The following is a 21,908-nucleotide window of genomic DNA, read 5'->3' on the forward strand; positions in this document are numbered from 1 at the left end:
AGGTGGATTCTTAACCACTGCGCCACCAGGGAAGTCCTGGGCTTATCTTTAAGAGCAGCAAGGGGTGAAACTGGACACTATAGTCCATTCCATTGCCAGGCTTGAGAAGAAGAAGAATGGACCTCAACAAACAAAAGAGTAGTGGCAGCTACTAAAGGAATAAAGGATAAGATGAAGGTCAGGGACCTTCTGCATGGAATCTGGTCTAAGTTTAAAAGGGATCTTTAGCCATCAAAAGATCCATGTGATTGCCTGAATTCCCCCACCCTTACTCAGTCTTAAACAGTATATAAAACATGGAAAAAATTTTAACTTTGTCCATGTATATACTTAGGCTGAAGAAAGTCCTTTAGCCTCATTTGGCTCAGTAAAACATAATCTAAGGAATCAAAAGAGTCATAGGCCTATCAAGAATCAGATTGAATGTATGGCCCTCTTCACAGAAAAGAGCATACACAAGTTTTGTATAGAATTTCAGAGAGTTTATGGATGCCTGGTTAACATAACCTCTAGCTTAGGGAGAAGCAGTTGGTTTACCTGATAGACTGTAAGGTTTTCAAATTACCAATCTTCATAAGAAGTGGGATGTCATGGATTCCCCAGAATCTACCCAGCACCTCTCACCTCCTTTGGGTGGTAGGTATTATCTCCATTGTTGTTCATTCCATTTCTGGTAATGATCTCCAATTAGAATCAACAATATTGTTCAAATGCCTTCCATCCTGGGTATTCCCAAAGCCACACACGATAAAGAAAATTTCAAACAAAATTTGGTGACATTTTTCTACATTGACCATTCTGGTCTATGAAATCCCTGATGCCCAAAGAGAGCTCTGATTCACGCACTGCATCTATTGCTAGTTTCTTTCATTCATGGCCCTAAACACTGATATTTTCTTTTAGAAACTTTGTCTCGGGTGAGTTTTCAGTATTTTCTTTATGACTATCATACATATTTTGGATGCAACATACACAAAGGACATTTCATCAGCTTTAAAGCTCTCTCCTTCAGTAATATGGCCATGATATTAGGAGAGTTTCCTCGAATCTGCACAATCATTCCCTACTCAGTTAGCTTCTCCCCTGTTTTAAGACAGGAAGTAGTTGGGTTATCCTATCACCATCACAGTTCTGTACTTGATAGTTTTTTCTCTTTCTCACTTGTAGATTCTGTCTGAGACCCTGACCCAGCATCTTCAGCAGGCGATACTGTAGTCACTGGACCAATCCCCAGCCTTGACTTGTCTATGGGAACTGCAGTGACATCTTGATCAAGGGGAGGAGATCTGGAAGTTATGTGGTTGAGGAAGGAGATAATCCCTAGGGGAAGAGAAGAATTCGAGGTGAGTTTCAAGAGACAGATGGTCTTTTGGCTTTTAAAATTCTAACTCATTCTTTAAATACTCAGCTCAAGATGCCTCTTTTCAGTGAAGCCAACCCTCCCTCCCCCAGCAGGCTTCCTTTATCCTTCTGTGCTTCCATTTCATTATTGTACTTCTTACATGGTTAGAACAAAGCTAGAACCTCCTGGATGCAAATCATAGTTTCACTACTTTCTGTGTTGTCTTGAGCAAGTTACTCAACCTGTCTGTGCCTCAGTTAGTGGTAGGACAGTCTACTAATTCTAGCTTTTCAGACTCCAAAATCTGTGCTTTTTTTTTTTTTTTTTGCTTTGCTTTTTGGCCACGCCACGTGGCATGTGGGATCTTAGTTCCCCAACCTGTGATCCAACCCGCGCCCCCTGCAGTGGAAGCACAGAGTCTTAACCACTGGACCGCCAGGGAATTCCCAATCCGTGCTTTCTTTACCATACCACTCTGCTTCTAGATGTATAAGTGTTCTTAATAGGAACAGTTAGTGTTTCTATTTCTCTTAGATTCCACCTCCCTTCCAAGAAGTGATTTCCCCGTCCATCCTTCTAGCATAAAGCAGGGAGGGGACTGACTCACCAGCAAACATGTATAAGAAGTCACTCCCCCAATTCATATGGTAGGTCCATAGGAGAGCTGACTCCATGGCATCCCTAGAATGCCAGTGAACCTGTGCCAGAAATAGGATGAGGCAGAGGAGCAAGCAGGAGGCTAGGACCAGAAGAAAATACGTCATATCCCTCAGTGTCTGCAATCTGCCTCGACAGCCACCCCCAACTCTTCTTCTACTTCCAGACACCATATTGTATAGAAAGGATCAAGAAGATAAGAATCCAAGGACTGACCAAGGTGGGAGAGAGAAGGGGCCTCTACCTCTCCCTTGGCATAAGTTAACTAATGGATGTTCTATACAATAAGACAAGGCAGGTAGCTGGCAACTTGATGTAATAATGAAGAGAAAAGGGACAAGAAAAAGAGGATGAAAGCCCGCACAGAGGAACTATGTTCCCTCAACAATTTTACCATAGTATTACCCTGCCATCTAGGTCTTTACCTGAGATGAAGCTGAGCATGGATACCTTCAGATCCAAGTTAGGAGTCATTCTTCCTCTTCTAGGGAGGCAAGATCTGAAGAGCCAGCCAAGAGCAACAAGTATGGTGAGGACAGAGATGAGGAAGAGGGCCCTGGAATATTGGAGGTAATCTGCCAAGGAGATGGAGAAAGGAAAGGCCTGGTTAGTCCAATGGGGGACCTCTCCTTAAGAAAACCAGACAGAGTCTTAGAGAAGGGAGTGAAGACTAAAGAGGATGAAGCTGAGCTTGCTATGTGGCATCCAGGGCACAAATAAGGATCTTCTTTCCCAGCTCTTCATTGATACTTGGAATTTTTCACTATGAAGGCAAAACCTTCACTGTAGAACTAAAGGTAATATACAAATAGTTCTGGGTACATTAACACATTAACTTAGATGTAAACTAGCTTATAAGAGGTGTGACTCTAATATCACAACACAAATTTAAACTTTTTCTTTTTTTAAAAATTTTATTTATTTTTGGCTGTGTTGGGTCTTCGTTTCTGTGCGAGGGCTTTCTCTAGTTGCGGCAAGTGGGGGCCACTCTTCATCGCGGTGCGTGGGCCTCTCACTATCGCGGCCTCTCTTGTTGCGGAGCACAGGCTCCAGACGCGCAGGCTCAGTAATTGTGGCTCACGGGCCCAGTTGCTCCGCGGCATGCGGGATCTTCCCAGACCGGGGCTCGAACCCGTGTCCCCTGCATTGGCAGGCAGATTCTCAACCACTGCACCACCAGGGAAGCCCCTAAACTTTTTCTTGTTCCTAATTCTAATTCTAAAAGTAATACATGTTCAATATAAGCATTGGGGAGACTAGAAAAGTACCAAGAAGCAGCAAGAATATCAGCCACAATCCCACTACCCAGAGACAACCATTGTTAGCATTTTATTTGGTTTCTTTCTGGTATTTTTCTATCCTCTGTACACAGTGGATATGATACTGAATTTCGTGATTTTTAAGAGGATTATATGGTAAGATTTTTCCCAGATCACCTGCTGTAAACATCATATTTAATGGCTACAAGATAGTCTATCATATCAACGTACTTCACTTAATGATTTTACCGTTGTTGGAGTTTGTTTCTATTTGTTTTTTCTCTTTCAAATGTATGTGGCATGTACAGTCCCTGTCAGCCTGTGACCATAAAATGAAGTCACGTTTACCTGAACTCCCATACTGTAATGATTTCAAGCCCCAATTTACTGGACTGCAGGAATTTAACACCCCACAAATATCTCCTTTTTTTTCCTGAGCGTCTCTCAAGGTCCCATCTCACATGCGTTTGAGGACAGGTCTGCTAAAGTTCTTTTGCTCCAATGCCCTCACCCTAGTGCCACAACACTCCTTCTCTCTCTTATCTCTTGGCTCCAGAGCTCTGCTCTCTTTGGCTCTGCCCCTTCAGATTGGACGTTGGTAAGAGACATCCCTAACATGGAATAGATCCTTCCCTTGACTTCCCCAGCAATGTTTCACAGAAGATTTAAGAAACAGAGTAACTTACAATTACACGTAGGTGGATCTTTCTGAGATACCACGGATCCGCCAATATCTTCAATATCCTTTATAGCAGGGGTCCCCAACCCCCAGCACCTGTTAGGAACCGGGCCGCCCAGCAGGAGGTGAGCAGCAGGGGAGCAAGCGAAGCTTCATCTGCTGTTCCCCATCGCTCACATTACCGCCTGAACCATCCCCCGCCTCGAAAAATTGTCTTCCACGAAACTGGTCCCTGGTGTCAAAAAGGTTGCGGACCGCTGCTTTATAGGGTGCCTCCTGGTCTAGCTTATTTTCTGTCTCAGTGTAACGAGGGCCAGGTCATCCCTACCACTGAAAGTTCTCTAAGCACTTCTATGTCTGAGAATCCAAGTCCATCTTCCAAGTAACCCAGAGAGAAGAGTACCAAGCTTATCCCAGTTGACAAACTGCCTCTCAAGTTTTATCTTGTTCTCTAGAACACATCACTGGCTAACACAATCAATAACAGTAATTTCCATTAAGAGAAACCATACTCCTACCCACAGAGGTTAGGTGCTATGTGGCCCCAACAAGTTAGCCACATTAAAACATGATAACCCAAAGGCAGCAGGGTTTTCTGAAAACTGGGTCATTCAGAATTAGCCAGTCAGAACCATCAGCTTAGACTGAGCTGCATGAAGCCCAGTGTGATAGGCATCTTTTGCAGTATTGAGCCCCCAGTCCCCCATGGGCCTTAGCAGTCCCTGTCTAGAGCCCTGGATCCTTGCCTATAGCTCCCTTGACTATAGGTAGTAGGACCAAGGAAGGGTACCAATTTAACTCTGATCCTTGGATATCTGGATTTGGGACTGATTGATGCTAATTTCCTCTTTTGCTTGCTTGAACCAAGAAGATATAAAGCTAGCCTGGTATATCCCCCTTTTCAGGCACTTGCATACTAATAAACAGGAAAAGCTGAGCTGTAGAGATAAAATAAAGCATAAACAAATTTGAGTGACAAAGGAGCTCTGGAGAGACTGAGTGACTGGCTGGCTTGATTTTCTTTGCCTGAGATCACAGCCTCTTCTGGGATTCCCTGAGGTCCAGAGAACTTCCTGCCGTTGGGAGTCTATGAGATGCTTCTGAATCATTATAAAGAAGTTCACTCTTTAGCTTATGCTATTTCAAATGGGTTCTGATATTTAAAAAACAAAAGACTACTAAGATATCCAGTCCAATTCCTGCCTAAGATGTGTTACAGTCCAGTCCTTTTTCTACCATGAGGGGAAGAATGTACCTTCACGTTCTTCTTACAATCTTCTCAGTCTTAGCTGCTCACCTCCTGAAAACTCCATAAACAAGATCACTCACAAGTCCACAGGAACAACTAAATATCTGCAGCATACACAAAAAATTATCTAACCAAACTAACTAAACACTTACCTTCAGAGTCTAAAACAGCTGCATTTGGCTAACTTCATAGTCTTTTAAAATTCATGTAACAAAACAAAACAAAGGTCTGAAAGGTGAATTCAAGCCTCTATCTCCTGTAAGAGCAAAACCTATTTCAGCTTTTAAACAGCAGTTTTTATAGCAGCTTACCCATCAATAAAAGTCCCTACTTGTATGTCTCAGTAAGAATAGAAAAGATCCTGGATGGATACCCAGAACCCTGGAGAGGAAGCTTTGAAATCTTCTTAGTATTTAGATTCCCTTGTAACCAGTTGATATACCAGAATAAATCATCCCTACACAGCTTGTGGGTGTTTATTGTCTGATGGTTCCTGGGGTCCTGGCTCTGGACCAAAGACCTATGCTTTCTTCCCCACCCTCTGCAAAAAAGACAGTTCAAGTTACTCTCTGTGGCAACACATTCTTTTACATTATGGTCTGATTTCACCTATGCTATGGGGGAAATTAGCAGAAAGGTCTATTCCACGCTGAGACCTAGTAGTAAAAGTGAAGGATGGTGTCCTTTACTCCCATCCTTTCTTCATCCCATTACCAATAGCTATGGCACAGAGGCTATCAGTTATCTAGAACCAGGGGAAGATAGAGGCAGAGGAACAATGGCCTGAAGTAAGTCCAGGACAGAGGAACATGAGCACACATGTACTTGAGCCCACTTGAGATAGCCCCAGTGAAAGTCTCAGAAATGACTGGGGGGCTTCCCTGGCGGCGCAGTGGTTAAGGATCCACCTGCCAATGCAGGGGACATGGGTTCAAGCCCTGGTCCGGGAAGATCCCACATGCCACGGAGCAACTAAGCCCTTGTGCCACAATTACTGAGCCTGCGCTCTAGAGCCCGCAAGCCACAACTACTGAGCCCGCGTGCCACAACTACTGAAGCCTGCGTGCCTAGAGCCCATGCTCCGCAACAAGAGAAGCCACCACAATGAGAAGCCCGCACACCACAACAAACAGTAGCCCCCGCGCTCTGAAAATAGAGAAAGCCCCCACGCAGGAATGAAGACCCAATGCAGCCAATAAATAAATTTATAAAAGAAAAGAAAAGAAATGACTGGGGACACCATGGGAGAGGGGGCTAAATTCTTGCAATCCAGTAGGTAAAAGTTTGAAGTTCTTGAACTTGGGCAATAATCTATTTGGGCAATAATAACATATTATTGTTACAGGCTGATGAGGCCTAGACATACTGATTATATTTGGGGAATTCCTTATGAGATCTGTATTGCAGACTGATTACTGACCCTAGAATTAGGATTAGTTAACACTGGAAATAGGGTGAATACTTGACTTACAATTGTGTACTTAAGGACTCACTTAGTTGACATTCTCCAAACGATTAACAGTTGGCCTCATAGGTGAATTCAAGGCTCCAAGAAATAAACTGCTGTAAGTGACAACATTTCAAGATTCTGACTCATTAAAGATTTAAATAATAATCTCAAGGCCTGAGGTTTAGCCTGGATTACATAAATATAATTGCAGCTTTATTTTTATGCCTATATCTCTCACTTCATTTCTCTAGAAATGGAATTAGTGAGTGTAAATCTCTGGATGCACATAATCATATTGCTTTGGTTGTTCCTATTTATGTGTCCTCAGTGTGTATGGGAGTGTGCAGCATTGTGTATTACCATTTACAAATCTCTTTTAATGTCATGGCTGAAAAATCCTATCTCATCGTTCATTTGATTTGCCATTCTTTAATGGCTGATTGAGGTTAAAGTCATTTTTCCCATGTTTATTAGACATCTGTAGTTTCTGTTTTGTGAATTGTTTACAAAAAATTTATTTATTGGGGGATTTGTCTTTTTTGTAATAATAATTTGTATATCTTATATATATATATTAAGGCCATTAACCTTTTATCTTTCATATTTGTTGCAATTATTTTCCCTAGTTTTTATTTTCAGTTGAAGATGCAGTTGAATTCTCTGCCTGTCTTTGATTTTAGTTTCTTCCGAAGATCTCGCTTGACGATCCTGCTCCTTAGTTTCAAATACAGAGCATAAGCCCATGCCAAATAAGTGATGCTTCACTTCAGGGTTGGGCCTAGGTCCTCCCTCCCCCCAAATCTGGGACTCCTGTTTATCTAAGCAGTGAAATAAGCACTTTACTCATGTATGTTTTCTTTCACAATACCTGTTCTTTGTGTAAATGTTTCTCTTGCAGATGTTGGGGAAACTCTTTAGTGTAGTTTTAGCTTTCCTCTAAGTCTTAGTTCTGGTTGAAAAACCTCATGCATATGGTATCTTCTAGCCCTAAACATTTATTTTTAAATATTATGTGTTGCATCTTCAGATTTACTTAAATTCACATAAAATTTGACAATTTATTCTCTAAATAGCTGGCATTTATTATACTACATATCTGACATGCATTTAACTTCTCTTCTATTGCTAGCATAAGAACAAACTGACCTTGAAAGGTAAATCTGATGGAGGTTGAGACACTTTGCTCTATCTCCCAGCTATGATCAATCATTTCTGTTTCTGCGAACCACATTAGAATAACAAACTCTTTGCATCACAGGAACAGGCTCATAAATGACAAACGAGTTCTTCCCAGAGGGTAAAGAGACTATCAACTCATAATTTGGGAGAGGAAACAACCTGGGGTAGGAGGGAGAAAGGGTACACCAAGGACACCATAGAGAAGAAAGGCCATGTTCACAATCTGGCTGAGATCCCTCCTAGACTTAGAGAGGTGAGGGGCAAAAGATCTTGGAGGAAGAAAGATGGAGGGCCGTTGTGGCAGAAAACTCTGGAACTGTGGGGCCTGTGGCATTCAATTTAGTGGCACTCACAGGGTGGCTTGGGTGTGTGGCTCCAGCACAGCTCATGGTTGCATGAGATCCAGAGTCCTGCGTAGAGCTCAAGGCCATTGTTGATCACCAGGAACTGCACCCAGTTCAGTGGGGACACGCAGATCAGCATTAGGAGGCTAAAACCACAGAGGCTGCCACAGAACATTCGGATGTAGGTGTGTGTCTGATCCACATGCTGCTGCAGCCTCTGGGGTGGCATCGAGGCACTCGGATGTTGGTTGGTGGGGAGGGTAGGCTACAAGGATGAGGGATGAGGGAGATATTGCCTACCCAGAAAGATAACCCTTGACCCCCAGGGTCTCCTGCTCTTCTCTGCCTCAAGTACCCCCATGTGGGTTCGATTGGTGGATAGCTTTCCATACCCCTTCTATAAAAGACAAACATTTCTGGGTCATCCTTTTCCCATCTTTAGGACACTCTGTCTAGACCCGCCTTTAAACAAGTCCTCTTCTTCCCATCTGAACTACAATTCGGTACCTCCTCACCCTTTGGTATTTCCGGTACCCCTTGACTTTGGGAACCTTGGGACAGTAGAAGCTAAAGATTAATTGTTCCTTCCCCTCCATCTTGGCAGCCAGTTCACGTTCTAACTGCCACGGAACTTGTCTCAGCATGTCCTCATACACATGGACAGAATCCAAAGGGGCTGGAAACCGTGGCATAGATCCCATTTCTGCTTCATACTCTGGGTCTGGTCAGACCAGGAAGAAATCATCACGTTCTAAGCATGTGCATGTATGTGTGATGCTCTCCACCCTCCTTCTCTGACTCCTCCTAACTCCTTTATTAAATAAATCCACAAATATTTTGTCACCAGTTGCTGTGTGTCAGTCAGGCTTTGTGATAGGTCCTGGGACATAAAGACAAATAAGAGACAGTTCCCTAAAAGCAAATAAAAAATGATAACTCATGGGCTTCCCTGGTGGCGCAGTGGTTGAGAATCTGCCTGCCAATGCAGGGGACACGGGTTCGAGCCCTGGTCTGGGAAGATCCCACATGCCGCGGAGCAACTGGGCCCGTGAGCCACAATTACTGAGCCTGCGCGTCTGGAGCCTGTGCTCCGCAACAAGAGAGGCCGCGAGAGTGAAAGGCCCGCGCACCGCGATGAAGAGTGGCCCCCACTTGCCGCAACTAGAGAAAGCCCTCGCACAGAAACGAAGACCCAACACAGCCATAAATAAATAAAATAAATAAATAAAATAAAAAAAAAAAAGAGAGAGTTCCTATTCTCGCTTTGGTTCGTTGTCCATCACTCAACAGGTCACCCCTGAGCAATTTGTGAACACCCAAAGTGACTGACAATTAAAAAAAAATAAAAAATAAAAAATAAATAACTCCGATGTCTCCAGGACTCAATAGTTTGTGGTTATAATTTAAGATTATATGATCTTAATCTACCAAGATATATAAATATAAATATGTTTATGTATATAGATGCATCTCAGCAGCCCAGAATTCATGTTCTTGCCCCAGTTTTAAGTGGAAGACCCCAGGTGTGTCTCATAGGTGGAAGAACCAGCCTGTGAGCCATAGGCCTTCATTCGGCATCCACCTTTGTTTTCCTTTTTTGCTCTGGCTCCCCCTCTTCAATGCCCTCTACCCATGAGGCCATCCAAGGGTACAGCCTCTGCCAAGGCCACTGCTGACACAGGGCCTGTAAAAATGCCAGTATCCCTACCCCAGGGGGCTATCAGCCAACGTGCGGAAAGCTACCCCTCAAGATAATGCAGCAGAGTTGGGTTCTGTGTGGAAGTGAAGAGACTGGCCTTTCCCTGGCTCCACAGCAGCAAAACATACACCCAGAGTATCTCAAAATCTCCTTCTTAAACAACTCTCTCGGCGTTGGTCCTAACTCCTTTCCCCGCAAGGGCTCAAAATCAATCCAAGATGCTGAACAGATGTCATCCTGTTCCACAGCATGAACGTTGATTCAAACAAATGCCCGGCTGGATTACCAACTCTTGTTTTCCTAAGTTTGGGCTGAATCAGAATGTCCCATCACACTTTCCTCCTAGTATACGCTCTCCCCACCCACCCCAACTTGTTGAAACCTATTCTTTATTTCAGCTGGTGGGAACGACTAGCTAGGTTACGTCCATGCTTTAGCAACATAGTCTTCCTTCTGCAAAAGTGTTACTTGACTCTCTGTCTCCTAGTACTTAGCCTACTGCCTGAAAAGAATAGTATTTAATGTTGAATGACTGAGTGAGCAACACATTTTTATATTAAATACAGAGGTTGATACAGAGAACAGAACGTTTAACACTGTCAGAGGGAAATTAGGGAAGGTTTACTGGAAAAGACAATGTCTTAGCTGGATTTTAAAGGAATTTGACAAATAAACAAGTGGAAGGGAATGTGAAACAAAGAGAATAGTATGTCTCAAGGCAGAAAGCCATGAACACCATGAAGTTCTCAGGGCACTAGAAGCAGGGTGGTTCTACTTGGTGCAAAATCAAAGATGAGGGTTGAGGGTTGCGTATAGGGGTAAGGGCTAGATCACAAAGAGTCTTTTATGCCATGCTATGCAATTATATTGTGAAGTTTTAATTGCTGGGATACTCTAGCCCTACTGGCATGGTTATAAGAAAGACTTCTGCAGCTGCATCAAACTGACTTGTACAGCATGTCTGTTAGATACACGTGTATGGCTAGAGAGCTAGCATAGGCTGTGAATAGACAGGCCTGTGTTTCCATCCTGGTTGAGCACTTACTTAGTTCTGACACTTACTGGCCAAGTTCCTTTGGGAAATTTCCTTAACCTCACTGAACTTCAGTTCCCTCATTTCTAAAACTGGGATAATAATCATTCCTGTCTCATAGAATTAATGTGAAGATGAAATGAGATAACACACATAACGCTCTTAGCACAGTGCCTTCATAACTGCGCAATAAATATTATTATTGATGGATATTGATATTATTGATAAATATACTATCAATGGTGAGCAATTAATACGTGCTTGCTAAATACTATCTATTATTATTATGTTTTAACTGTCTTTCCAAGGTTGCTCGAGCATGGCCTTGGCACAGGCCACCGTGAGACAGATGAAATACTTGTGTTAATGGAAAGGATGTGTCACCCCTCACCCCTCTAGTAGCAGCACTAAACAAGCACATTACCAAAGAGATGATACTGATGTAAGGAGGTCATTTTGCGAACAGTGTCTGATTTGGCAGATGATGCAACCCTCTAGCTATTAAAGGAATAGGTCAGGCACCATTCAACTCCCAGGCCTATTTCAAGGCCTATTTCAGCACTACCAAAAAGGCAGATGTTCAGGCCAGCTTGGAACTTGCTAGGGCCTGGGATGCATATGACAAAACAAGCATTTATTCACATCTTATGGCTGTGTATATTGTGATTCACCTACTTTAAAAAGCAATTGGGGGTCGCCAGTCTGTGCCACCACCTCCGCTTCCAGGCCGGTGGTGCCCCAGGGGAAGCATGGCCACGGACAGTGGACCGAGTGCTTTGAGCACAGAATGATACTATGTGGAGCTGCTGCAGAAACAATATCATGATGGCTATTTATGTTCCCTGCTGCTCCCTGCAGAATCCCAAAGCTCTGCTCTTGCATTGAGGGCCTTCGATGTGGAACTGGCTCAGGCTGATTAAAGACTCGGCCTCTGAGAAAACAATTGGACTGATGTGAATGCAGTTTTGAAAAAAAAACTGTGGACTATATATACTGTGATAATCCGCCTCATCAGCCTGTGGCTATTGAACTATGGCAGGTCTGCACACCAGCAGAGCAGGCCCTGTTTCTGGGCCCCAGATTGACTTCACAGAGCCCCAGTAAGATGGAAAGCCAGGCCCCCACATGAGGGACTGAGAAGAAAAAGTGGATGGGAAGCTGCTGTCAAAAGACATAATCTGACCAAAAAATGGCTTCTAAAAATCATTGATGAAGGAGAAAAAAGTTTGGATGACACAGCATAACATAATACACGAAACTGTACAGTTATGCAGAAAACACACAGAGCTCTCTTCCTTATTTAAGACTAGAAGAAGTACTGGGTATAAAGGATCTTGGTGCAGATCATGCCACAAGTCACACTGGAAAAACACAAGGAATTGTCATATACGTAAGAGCAATGTCCTATCATAGTGGCCGAAGAACGGTGTTCCTTCCCTCAGATATTTGTGTGTTTGACAAATACAACACATGGTGTTTCACAAGAGGATTTTCTACAGAAGAACCAATGATAAAAATGTGAGAGACATAATATACGTCATTACTAGTCAGGCATATTTGTGCTTAAAGCATGCTAGGTCCTTCCACAAAGTGAAAGTGAAAACTTCCTGCCTTTCTTCAGGATGCTTTGGAGGACTATTTAAAGAAAATTCAATAGGTGGATTTTGATATATTCTACCCATCTTGATAGCAGAAAAATACATTACTTCCATTATCTTTGTATACTCAGTCATAGAGAAAAAGATATTAAAATAATTTTATGGTACTGAAAAAAAAAAGCAATTTTGGTTAGAAAAAACGTAATGTAACATCTTTGTGACCTTGAAGTAGACCAAGATTTTTTCTTTTTTTAAACAGGACACAAGGGACTTCCTTGGCGGTCCAGTGGTAAAGAATCCGCCTTCCAATGCAGGGGACGCGAGTTAGATCCCTGGTCAGGGAACTAAGATCCCCCATGCTGCGGGGCAACTAAGCCTACACGCCACGACTACTGAGCCCCGATGCCTCAACAAGAGAGCCCACGTGCCGCAAACTACAGAGCCCACGTGCTCTGGAGCCTGTGCACCACAACCAGAGAGAGAAAATCCGCATGCCACAACTAGAGAGAAGCCCATGCGCTGCAACAAAGAGTCCACATGCCACAACTAAGACCCAACACAGCCAAGAAAGGAAGGAAGGAAGGAAGGCTAGCTATCAAAGCCTTATTTAAACAGGACATGAAAAAGCATTAACCACAAAGGAAAATTTTGATAAATTGAATTATGCTGAAATTAAGAACTTCTGTTCACGGGAAGATACCATTGAGAGAGTAAAAAGACAATCCACAGAGTGGGGTAAGATATTGCAACGTTTATATCTAACAAAGGGCTTGTAGCAAGAATATATTAAGAACTCTTACAAATCAATAGGAAAGAAAACAACCTACTAGGAAAATGAGCAAAGTCCTTAATTAATGCTTTGCGAGACATCAAAATGGGCAATAAACATATAAAAAGGTGCTCAATTTCATTAGTCATCAGGGAAATGCAAATTAAAACCATAATGCAATATCACTACACTTCCATCAGAATGGCTCTAATGAAAAAGTATTGGCAAGTATGTGGAGCAACTGGAACACTCATACGCTTCTTTTGGTAGTGTAAATTGGTAGAATCACATTGAAAAACTACTTGGCAGTATCTGTTGGAGCTGAATAAACACATGCCCTTTTCAATGTACGTAGGTATGCAAAAGGAAAGTGTCCTTATGTCCACCAAAAGACATGTATAGTGCTCCCAGCAACACTTTTTATAATAGCCCCAAACTGGGAACTACCCAATTGCCCAGCAGCAGAAGAATGGAAAATTGTGGTACATTCATACAAGGAAATACTATACAGCAATATGAGTAATCTACAAGCACATGAAATATGGATAAATCTCATAAATGTAATGCTGAGCAAAAGAAGTCAGACACAAAAGAGTACATATGTATGATTCCACTCAAATGAAGGGCAAAACTGGCAAATCAGTGTTGTCAGAAGTCAGAAATACCCTTGGGAGGAAAATGACTAAGGACTAGGAGGGGACATGCAAGGGACTTTTGGGGTGCTGGAGATGTTCTATTTCTTGATCTGGGTACTGATTACCAGAGTTCTATATTTATGCTATACTTTAATAAAGAGTTTAAAAAATTAGATACATATATCAAGAATCCTTTTTTAAATCAAGAATCTTAAAAATGTATCTTTTGTCTTGGTAATTTCACCTCTAGGAATCCATAAAATCAATATTTTATTGTTATAGCTTATTTATATAACCTTATCTACTAGGAACTGTGCTACGTGCTTTACATACATTAACTCACTTTTTTGTTTTTTAATAAACTTATTTATTTATTTATTTATTTATTGGCTGCGTTGGGTTCTAGTTGCGGTGAGCGGGGGCCACTCTTCGTTGCGGTGCGTGGCCTTCATATTGCGGTGGCTTCTCTTGCTGCGGAGCACGGTCTCTAGTCGTAGTTGTGGCTCACAGGCTCTAGAGTGTAGGCTCAGTAGTTGTGGCGCACGGGCTTAGTTGCTCCGCAGCATGTGGGATCTTCCCGGACCAGGGCTCAAAACCATGTCCCCTGCGTTGGCAGGCGGATTCTTAACCACTGCGCCACCAGGGAAGCCCAACCCACTTGCTTTTGTGAATCAAAAATTTCCATTTTATTTCCTAATTTGTTACTGCTAACATAAAAATAAGCTATCTTTTTCTATGTATTTATCTTTTATCAGGACACTTGACTGAATTATTTTCATTCTAATAGTTTCTTTGGATAATTCTCTTGAATTTTCTAAGTAAACATCATATCATCTGCAAATAATGATAATTCTGTCTTTTCCTTTACAAAATGTGTCTTACTGCACTGATTGGACAGTTTTATTAAGGATAGTGGGCATCCTTATCTTACTCCTGACTTCAGTGGAATGAACTCTATTGCTTTTCGTTTCATATGTACATTCATTTTCATGTTAAAAAAGTTTCATTCTATTTCATCAAGATTTCTAATTTAGAATAGCTGTATCAAATTCCTTCTGAACCTCTAGAATATGGCCTTTCTTTTTTAATCTATTTAACATAAACATTGCCTTAATACATTTCATATTGTTTAACTAGTTTTGCATTCCTGTAATAAAATATGTTTGGACAGGATATATTATTCTTCTGATATACTTCTAGGAGTATTTGTTTTTATAGTTGGCCCAAGAATTATTTAGAATTTTAAAAGTATACCTACATGTTTAGATTTTTTTCTCCCCCTTAATTTTGATATATTATGGTCAAAGAACATGTCCTATAAGAATTCAAAAAAGTAATGTTTACCTTTTTGCCAGTTTTTCTAAATGTCCTGTGGACATTTAATAACAACGTATGAGACACAAAATTTTTAATGTATTTGTGAGGGATATAAGATTCTAAACCTATTATAATTAAGTTATTAATGATATCATTCAAAATGTTCCTATTCTTATTCTCTCTGCACTTGATAAAATATTCTCAGAGAAATGTTAAATGTCTCACTATGATTATAATTTTTTCTTTTCCCTTATATTTCTTCTGGTTTTTGCTTTATATATATTTGTTAGGTGTCTAATGGTTTATGATGTCTATCTTCTTTGTGAATTGTACCTTTCATCATTAAAAATATTCTTCTGTGTTCCATTTAACTTCTGTGTGTCTTGGGCTTTTTCACATGTTAATAAATGCCTTCCTTGCTCTCTTTTTGTTTGCATTTTTCTGGTACATCTCTGACCATTCTTTTAGTGTCATCATTTTGGTTTCATTTAAAGTGTCTCTTATCAACAATATTTAGACTGTTCTTTGCTCAATTTGAGAGTCTTCGTCTTTTAATGGGGGGATCTAACCTATTTACACATAGGGTGATAGTTTAGATAGATTGGGCTTCTTTCTACCCTCTTATTCTTTGTATTTTTGGTTAATTATATATTCATGTTACTTCCTCCTGTCTCTCTTATTTTTCCAGAATGATCCAGCTTCTTTTTCTGTAATGATGTGGAAGTCATGTATCCTGTTTCTATCTTGCTAGAGCTTATCTGTCAATTGTATTAGATACATCTTCTAAAAAATTAATTTCAAGGCATCAACAGTAGCAATGAAATGATAAATACTAATGTTGGAAGAGAGTAATGAAATGGGCATTTTTACACATTATTGTTGGGAATGTAAAATCTTATCCCATGTTTCCAGGTGTTTATAGTGAGGGGGTGGGGAAAGTAGCCCTGATTACGTGGCTTAAACCAGGGAGGGCCTGGGGCTATCTCAGTCTCATCCAAGCTACCAAACTGACGGATGAAATTTCCAAATGAAAAGCCAAGTATTCTTGGTGAGAAATGATGAAAACAGATGTTGGCATGGCAACCAGTACCCTCTACAAGGGTCATTGTAGCATTGTTTACAACTGAGAAAACTTGGAAGCAACCTAAATGTGCATCATAGGGAATTGGTTAAATTATGGAACATGCGCACTATTCTTCTGTTCTTCTGGGGAGATCAAGAGAATCTTGATTTGGGAATTCCCTGGTGGTCCACTGGTTAGGATTCAGCTCTCTCACTGCCGGGGCCCCAGGTTCCTGGGTTTGATCACTGGCCGGGGAACTAAGAACCCGTATGCCTCACGGCGCGGCCAAAAATAATAGAATCTTGATTTGCACAGAGCTTTGGAAGATAGTGGGGTCTCCAGAGGCATAGATAGGAGAATAAGAAGACCCTGGGGCTAGAAAGTCATGGAAAATTTTGGGTCTTGTGCAATGAATGTCAAGTCATGAGGGAATAGATATTATAAGGAAGTTCAAGTAACTGACAAGCAAAGAGGAAAACTGACCAGAGGAGCAGATATTCAGAGAGGAACAGAAAAGTCATGAGAGTAGTCAGGCCCTTGATTTCTGCTCTTTCTGAAGTTTGGTTTTCTGCTTTTTTGGGTTGTTACGTATATCACTTCAGTAGACCTCCTTTTCCCTGAAATAACATGAGTCCCTATTCCTTGCAAGCAAAAGGCATGTCATGGAGATAAAATCAACATATTGTGACAGTGTGAGGGCTTCTTATGACAGACCTGTATTTAAAGATAAGAGGCAAGTCAAATTATCTAGTAAGCCCTTTATCCTCATCTACATCTCTGAGCTCAGCCTACTCTACTAGCTGCCATCCCTCCTCTGTGCTCCTTTTGTCCCTCACAAACTTCTCTCTCACCAAAGTCCTCTTTCTCCCTAATTTTTAGCCTTCCTTCCTTTTTCCCTTGACTATTTCATGTGATCTCAACTGTCATCTTCGAGCAGATGATGCCCAGAGCTCTCTTTTGAGCTCCCAGCCTGTATTTCCCTGGCCCTGCTGGACATTCCAACTCTGCTGTCCTTCCGTCTCCTCCAAAGCAGCATGTCTCAGAGCTCATTATCTTTTTTCCAAAACTGGCTCTTCCTTTTGTATTCAGTTAATGGCACCATGATTCCCTCAGGAAACCAGACTGGTACACCTTTTTCTCTCCTCTTTCCCTTGTCCCCATCCCTACTTCACCCAGTTAGTTGCTGAGTTCTGTCATTTTGTATCTGAAATATTACTGCATTTGACCCCATATCCCTCCTTCCCACTGTCACTCCTTTTGCTCAGATCTGTTTTGTTTTTAAAAATTTTTTGGCCATGCTGCATGGCATGCAGGATCTTAGTTCCCTGACCAGGGATTGAACCTGAGCCCCCTGCATTGGAAGCACGGAGTCTTAACCACTGGACCACCAGGGAAGTCCCATCAGATCTATTGAAAGTTCCCTCAGGGCTTTAGTTTTTCTAATTTTCTGACCATAGAAAACTACCTGTGTAAATATCCAGGCAATTTTTTTTTTTTAAAGTCTATGTGTAGGCTAGGATTGGATAGATATAGGATGAGGCCAGTTATTGCAAGAAACGTATGTCTAGAGTTAGGGAAAGTTGTTAAGAATCAGTTAGGGAGGGACTTCCCTGGTGGCGCAGTGGTTAAGACTCCACACTCTCAAAGTAGGGGGTCTGGATTCGATCCCTAGTCAGGGAACTAGATCCCACATGCATGCCGCAACTAAGAGTTTGCATGCCACAACTAAGGAGTCCACAAGTTGCAACTAAGGAGACTGCCTGCTGCAACTAAGACCCGGCGCAACCAAAAAAAAAAAAAAAAAAGAATTAGGGAGTAAGCCTGAAAAGATAACTAGAATAGTTATATGACTAAATAGGGGAGAAGAGGGGATAAGGCTCAAAAAAAAGACAAACTGGACACAGAAATATTTTTAGTATCCCCAAGGAATGCTGTACATGTTTAGTAGCGGTAAATTGGATAGCATTCTGTAATTCTGGAAACAGCATGGGAGGAGCTGGAGGTAACAGGGTACAGCAGAGGTAGGGATGGCTCCGAGTGAATTGGGATGGGTCTAAAGAGAGTCAGGGAGCATAGATAATTTGGGCCCTCTCCACTTCTGTAAACTTTGACAAATTAAACAAAGCTTAAGTCTCACTGGTCTGGCTAGCCAATGTGGAAGAGGAAAAATGAAGCCATCGATCTCAGGTGAATTGGGGTCTGCATTTCCTGAGCTCCATAGCATGTGAGAATGGTCAGGTTGTTTTAGAGAGCTCTGAGCCAACAGGCTCAGCCTCAGCCTCAACCTCAGCCTCAGCCCCAATCTACCTGCACACGGCTTTCCCCATTTGATTCCTCCTATATACATTAACGGATTAATCTTAGCAAATTTCAGCTCTGGTCTTGTCACTCTTCAGCTAAAGAAATTTCGCTAGCTTCCCATAGACTCAAGAGTAAAATCCCAATACAATCTTCAGCCTAGCTTTCCAGGAAGTATGATAGATGTAAAAGCAATAGATTTTGGCATGGAAGGCCTGGGTCCAAATACTGGTTCTGACAACTATCCATGGGGCCTTGGTCAAGTTATTTTAATTGTCAGAGCCTGCCTCCTCATCTGTAAAATGTCGATGATACTCAATTTCACACAGTTGTTGTGAGAGATAAAGAAGATAACATGTATCTAGTACACAGTACCTTGATCAATAATTTCCTCCTTTCCTTACTTCATTACCCAGCTTCAACTTACTTTTTCTAAAATTATTTTTATCCGTATTTCTCTTTACGCACTATTGGTTCTAGTAAAACAGAATTGCTCACATCCCTGGTATCACACCAGATTCTTCAGAGATCTCTGCCTAGGTTCGTTTGCCATTTCATTCTATTCATTCAAAAATATCCATTAAATGACTATGATGTGCCAGGTGCTGTTCCAGAACCTGGGGATCCTAAAGTGAACAAGTTACATGGAGTTTTCCTTCTAGACTGCAGTCCTTCTCCATGGATTGCTCTTTCCTCTACACAATGAAATTCTGTCTTTCAAAATTTAATACAAATGCTTCCTCGTTCATGCATTCATTCAACAAATACTTGCTGAACACTTACTATGTGCAGATTCCTGGCTCAGGCAGTAAGGATACAACTGTGGAAAAGATACCACTCATTCAGCATGTGGTCTGTGGAGAACATAGACAAGTAAAGAGGCTACAATGAGGGTGCCATAAAGAAACATCCTAGAGGAGATGTCTAAGTGCTTCCCAAAGTTTCTCACATCAGAGCACACACAGGTGATTGTTCTTGGCTGGAGATGACTGACCAGGATGTCTAGCTACCCCAGGCTCTGCCTGGCCACCCCAAGGATTGAGGGGAGGGTGTGGTCACTGTCTCAGCACACTGGTACTCCATTCACAACATACTTGTTGGTCTGGTCTAGGCTAAGACCTGAAGGATAATTAGATGCTAAATAGGAGAAGAGATATTCCGGGCCTTTCACTTATTTAACAAGTCTTTATTAAGAATCTACTATGTGCCAGACACTGTGCCCAGGGCTAGGAATACAACAGTGAACACAGAACCTGCCCTTAAGGAACTTTTACTTAAGGGATACAGACAAATGGACAGGCAATTACAATATTGAGGTAAGTGCTCTGATGGAGATAAGCTCAGAGGGCTATGGGATCTTACCCAGGTGTGAGAAGTCAGAGATTTACAGGGTGGTAAAATATAACTTTAGACCTTCAAGTAAGTGGTGGGAGTGGGAGGTGGGAAAGGCATTCCAAGGAGAAGGGAATATGGTAGAAGTGAGATAATCACGGCACATTTTCGCCTTGCTATCCCCAAAAACCCTATGCTCAATATGCCATCTTCTTCCACACCTCCATGCTCCCCTTCCCTGCCAACTCATGTTCTGGAAGCCAGCTCAAGCCACTTCCTCTTTGAAAGACTTCCCCAGGCAAAATTAGTCATTCCCTCCTCTCTCCTTCTACACTGATGACTCTACTTTATGAACCAAATATCTGGACACATTGTCTGACAGTGAATTCTTTTTCTGATATGTAATTTTATTAGATGCTATAGATATAGAAATTAAATCATGTTTTATTCATTTAACAAGTTGTCTTTAGTAAACAGAAAAATAGAGAAAACAACCAGATATTATATACTATATATTATCTGTGTCATTATTTTTGTTATTCATCTACTGTCAAAATTGATGGCAATGTTGTGTATATACAAATCTAAAGAGTTTATAATGTTAAATAACTGTTAATTTTAATTTTTGCTACTATTTCTATGCTAGGCTCTGAACATTTACTTGTATTATGATGATTTTTTTTTAACTTTTAATGGTTGTTCATTACTTTTCTGATTGTCTGATATACTGTCAGAGAGAGGATAACTGGAATAATATGTTTGGAATATTCTCTCAACAATAATCTCTAAGTATTTTCATTAGTAATTTTTACAGTCTCCTTATTTGGGTCCAGTTCCTTCATTTTGTGACTCTTCTATGTAAATTACTTCTGTCTCCTGGTACTGTGCTCTGATAATATAGTGGTGAGCAAGGAAGACAGGGTCCCTGACTCAGTAAATAACTGTGTTCTCACTGATCAGCCCTCAAGCCTCTCATGTATTAACCCCTCTGCTTCTGAGCAGATCCACTATTTCCTGGATCTACAGCTCTCTTCCTTTCCCACTGCTATAGTTCAAGATCTTATTATCGTCCACCTCCAATTAAAAAAAAAAAAAAAAAAAGAAGGCCTCCCTAACTGGTTTCTTATCCATCTGACTATTCAACATGAGATTTCTGAAATGCAAATCTTTGGGCTGATTTTCAATTGCCCACAAAATTAAGTCCCGACTCTGGGACTTCCTATGTAAACCCCTGCGGAACTTCTCTCTGGGTGTAAGACCTGTCTTATCTCTGGGTATTCTCCAGCTTGCACCCAAAGTTCAAGCAATGTCTTACTGCTTGCAGTAAGTACAGGACCTACCTGTTCGCGGAGTTTTGTCTGTGAGGAGAGGATTTGGGGGCGGTTACTAGGATATTATCAACCATTAAAGGAAGAGCCTACACCAGAGGCTGGAAATGGGACGCCTCAAGCTTGCTGTGAAAGTACACATTTTTTCCCCAGTCGTGGGTATATCCCATTTTTGTGATCTTATGATGCCCTCTCTAGCTGAGCCATTCTTACCACCTAATTCCAGCCCCTTTCTGACCCACAGCATCAAAAGGAGTTGTGCTTTTAAGCCTCCATTTTTTTGTTTCTTAAGTTTCCTGGGCCTGGGACGTCCTTTACCTCCCAGCAGGCCTCGCGATCTCTTATTCCGTGTTCACGATTCGGGAAACTTCCCTTTCTCGCTCGCCCACTCGGCCTCCCCACGTGGGGCTTCTACCCTCTGGTGCGCTTATAGTTCTGTGATCGCAGGCCTGGCACCTGCGGTGGTGCATTTAGCTACTGCTCCACCAGGCCCGTGAACCGCCTGCACCTGAACCATCGCCGATGCCCCGCACCATCCACTGCGCGCCACAGGAGCTCCGGGCTCACGCCGGGACTGGAGCGACGGGGAATCGGTCCTCCGGGGTCGCTGCTGAAGAGCTGCCTCCGGTCACGTGACGCGCCGGTTGTCACGCGGGGGCGGCTCACCTGACCAGGGT

The 21,908-nt window shown here is 41.9% G+C and overlaps 1 protein-coding gene, 1 non-coding gene and 1 pseudogene across 3 annotated transcripts; 1 reads left to right on the plus strand and 2 right to left on the minus strand.

Moving 5' to 3' along the window:
* Positions 1-460: 460 nt before the first annotated feature.
* Positions 461-21,852, minus strand: TMEM202 (transmembrane protein 202). Of its 2 annotated transcripts, XM_059915467.1 has the most exons (5): positions 8,675-8,755; positions 8,169-8,424; positions 2,425-2,574; positions 1,950-2,081; positions 461-1,320 (listed from the first exon to the last, which is right to left on the minus strand). In XM_059915467.1, exons 1-5 carry the CDS (start codon positions 8,753-8,755, stop codon positions 1,124-1,126), a joined length of 816 nt encoding a protein of 271 aa, XP_059771450.1. In that variant the 3' UTR covers positions 461-1,123. The 2 variants fall into 2 exon arrangements, 1 of the variants encoding a protein (XP_059771450.1); XR_009501087.1 differs by lacking the exons at positions 461-1,320; positions 1,950-2,081; positions 8,169-8,424; positions 8,675-8,755 and adding exons at positions 19,355-19,425; positions 21,550-21,852 and having other exon boundaries at positions 2,489-2,574.
* On the plus strand, positions 11,786-12,641 carry LOC132360399 (NADH dehydrogenase (ubiquinone) complex I, assembly factor 6-like; annotated as a pseudogene).
* TRNAW-CCA (transfer RNA tryptophan (anticodon CCA)) lies at positions 17,595-17,667 on the minus strand. Its single transcript has one exon. It is a non-coding gene; the product is annotated as a tRNA-Trp (tRNA).
* Positions 21,853-21,908: the final 56 nt, after the last annotated feature.

This window comes from Balaenoptera ricei, chromosome 2 (genome assembly GCF_028023285.1).
Source record: "Balaenoptera ricei isolate mBalRic1 chromosome 2, mBalRic1.hap2, whole genome shotgun sequence".
Classification (NCBI taxonomy): Eukaryota; Metazoa; Chordata; class Mammalia; order Artiodactyla; family Balaenopteridae; genus Balaenoptera; species Balaenoptera ricei.

Excerpts from the sequence above, each read along its gene's own strand:
- TMEM202 (XM_059915467.1), bottom strand. The coding sequence starts at position 8,755 with ATGGAGGGGAAGGAACAATTAATCTTTAGCTTCTACTGTCCCAAGGTT. Across the intron at positions 2,575-8,168 it reads CCACACACCCAAGCCACCCT|ATTACCTCCAATATTCCAGG; the intron begins GTGAGTGCCACT and ends TCTCCTTGGCAG. Across the intron at positions 1,321-1,949 it reads CTTCTTATACATGTTTGCTG|GGATTATCTCCTTCCTCAAC; the intron begins GTGAGTCAGTCC and ends CTCTTCCCCTAG.